General features: G+C 54.8%; 1 protein-coding gene across 1 annotated transcript in view; it reads left to right on the top strand.

Moving 5' to 3' along the window:
• Positions 1–2,500, top strand: part of LOC138867035 (golgin subfamily A member 6-like protein 2) — a 5,976-nt gene that overhangs the window by 861 nt on the left and 2,615 nt on the right. Inside the window, exons 2-3 of the mRNA XM_070141454.1 lie at positions 1–93; positions 177–1,095. The exon at positions 1–93 is cut by the window's left edge and continues 724 nt beyond it. Of these exons, the coding sequence (XP_069997555.1) occupies positions 1–93; positions 177–1,095 (1,012 nt within the window). The remainder of the gene's footprint in view (positions 94–176; positions 1,096–2,500) is intronic.

Raw genomic sequence — 2,500 nt, 5'->3', positions numbered from 1 at the left:
CATGCCGTAGGGCGCCTTCACCTTCGGCGACATCAGGCAGCGCAAGACCGAGCGCAAGGCGCAGCGGGCAGCAGAGCGCCGGCAGCAACGCTCGTAAGAAGGAGGAGAAGGAGGAGGAGCCCTTAGTGGTCACCCGGAGGAAATAGCAGGGAATCTGAGGCTGACCATGGAGCCAGTGGAGGAAGAAGAAGAAGAAAAGATGGCATAAGCTGGAAGGCGCTCACAGGCAGCACCAGCAAGCTCTACTGGTGGTGATCTTCCTTAACTTCAAGACGGCTACCGTAGCATATTCAAGAGACGACGGAACGGCCGGCGCCTTCCAAGACGGCAGGGCAGCCGGCACCTTCAGAATGACCAGAGAGCAGCCGGGCGCCGCTGGAACGGCAGGGCGGCCCGGCGCCTTCAGACGGCGGAAGACGGCCGGCGCCGCCGAAGACGGCGGAGCTGACCTGGCGCGCCAAGACAGCGAGAGACAACCCAACGCCGCTGAATGGCGAGACAATGGCGCCTTCAAGACGGCAGGGAACAGCCCGGCGCCTTCCAAGACCGGCAGGCAACCCGGCGCCTTCAAGACCGGCGAAGAACGGCCGGCGCCTTCGGAGCAGCAGGGAACGGCCCAGCGCCTTCCAGACCGGCAGAAGACAAACCAGCGCCTTCCACCAGGCGAAGCAGAAAATGGCCCAGCGCCTTCCAAGACGGCAGGAACGGCCCGGCGCCTTCAGAAGACGGCGGCGAAACGGGGGCCCCACGGCGCCTTCCAAGAACGGCAGGAGAACGGCCCACAGCAGCGCCAGGCTCGGCGAGGAACAGCCCGGCGCCTTCAAGACCTGGCAGAGAAACGGCCCGAGCGCCTTCTTCAAGATAACGGCAGGGAAAGGCGACCGGCACCTTCCAAGACAACAGGGAACGCGAAGCCCGGCGCCTTCCAAGACGGCGGGGAACAGCCCGGCGCCTTCAAAGAACCGGCAGAACAGCCCGGGCGCCTTCAGGCAACGGAGAACAGCCCGGCGCCTTCAAGACGACGCAGAGGAACGGCCCGGCGCGCTTCCAGAGATTGGTCGCCATCTTTCAAGATCAGACTTTTGTTATCAAAAGGTAAAAAAAAAAAAAAAAAAACTGTGCGTACACTATTACTTATCATATATATATATATATATATATATATATATATATATATATATATATATATATATATATATATAGAAAGAGAGAGAGAGAGAGAGAGAGAGAGAGAGAGAGAGAGAGAGAGAGAGCAGAGAGAGAGAGAGAGAGAGAAAGAGAGGGAAGAAGAAGAGCGAGAAAGGGAAAAGGAGAGGAGAGAGGGGAGAGAGACAAAGGGAGGAGAAAGAGGGAGAGGGGAAAAAGAGAGAGGGAGAGGGACAAAGAGAGAGGGAGGGACGAAGAGGAGAAGGAAGAGGGACGGAGAGAGAGGGAAGAGAGAGGACAGAGAGAGAAAGGGAGAGAGGACGGAGAGAGAGAGGAAAGGAGAGAGGGAGAAAGGGACGGAGAGGGAGGAGGGGGAGAAGAGAAGAAGGGAGAGGAGACGAGAGAGAGGGAGAGAGGGAGAGAGGAAGAGAGAGAGAGAGAGAGAGAGAGAGAGAGAGAGAGAGAGAGAGAGAGAGAGAGAGAGAAGAGGGAAAGAAGAGAGAGAGAAGAGAAGAAGAAGAGGGACAGAGAGGAGAAAAGAGAGGGAAGAGGGAGGACAGGGAGAGAGGAGAGGGAGATAGAGAGAGAGGAGATAGAGAGAGAGAGAGAGAGAGAGAGAGAGAGAGAGAGAGAGAGAGAGAGAGAGAGAGAGAGAGAGAGAGAGAGAGAGAGAGAGAGAGAGAGAGAGAGAGAGGGAGAGGAGAGAGGGAGAGGGAGAGAGAGAGAGAGAGAGAGAGAGAGAGAGAGAGAGAGAGAGAGAGAGAGAGAGAGAGAGAGAGAGAGAGAGAGAGAGAGAGAGAGAAGAAAGGGGAGGAGGGAGAAAGGGAAGAAAAAGGGAGAGGGAGAAAGGAGAAAGGGACGGAGAGAAGAGAGGGAGGGAGAGAGAGAGAGAGAGGAAGAAAGAGAGAAGATATAGAGAGAGAGGGGGGAGAAGAAAGGAGAGAGAAGGAGAGAGAGAGAGAGTGAGAACAGACAGAAAGAAGAAAGGAGAAGGAAGAAGAGGAATGGAAAGAAGATCAGGACAAGAAGAGTGAGTGAAAAGAATTGGGTGAGAGCAAGTAAACAGCAAGAGAGAGAGAAAAAGTGAAAGTGAGTGAGAGAAAAGAAACAAAAAACGAGACAGAAAAATAAACAAAAGAGAAAGACAGATAGATTAAGAGGGAGGAGGGAGGAGGAGAAGAAAGGGGAGAGAAAGAGGCAGAAAAGGGTGTGGAGAAGGAGGAAGATCAGCGTGAGAGGAGGGAGTGGAGAGGGGACGAGAGAAGGGAGGAGAGGGAGGAGCGAAAGAGGAAAGGAGGAGGGAGGGAGAGGGAAGGCAGAGAAGAGAAAGGGAGGAGAGGGAGGCAAAGAAGAA

The sequence above is a fragment of the Penaeus vannamei genome, chromosome 28, assembly GCF_042767895.1.
Source record: "Penaeus vannamei isolate JL-2024 chromosome 28, ASM4276789v1, whole genome shotgun sequence".
Classification (NCBI taxonomy): Eukaryota; Metazoa; Arthropoda; class Malacostraca; order Decapoda; family Penaeidae; genus Penaeus; species Penaeus vannamei.
This window is presented reverse-complemented; position numbering and strand designations above follow the sequence as displayed.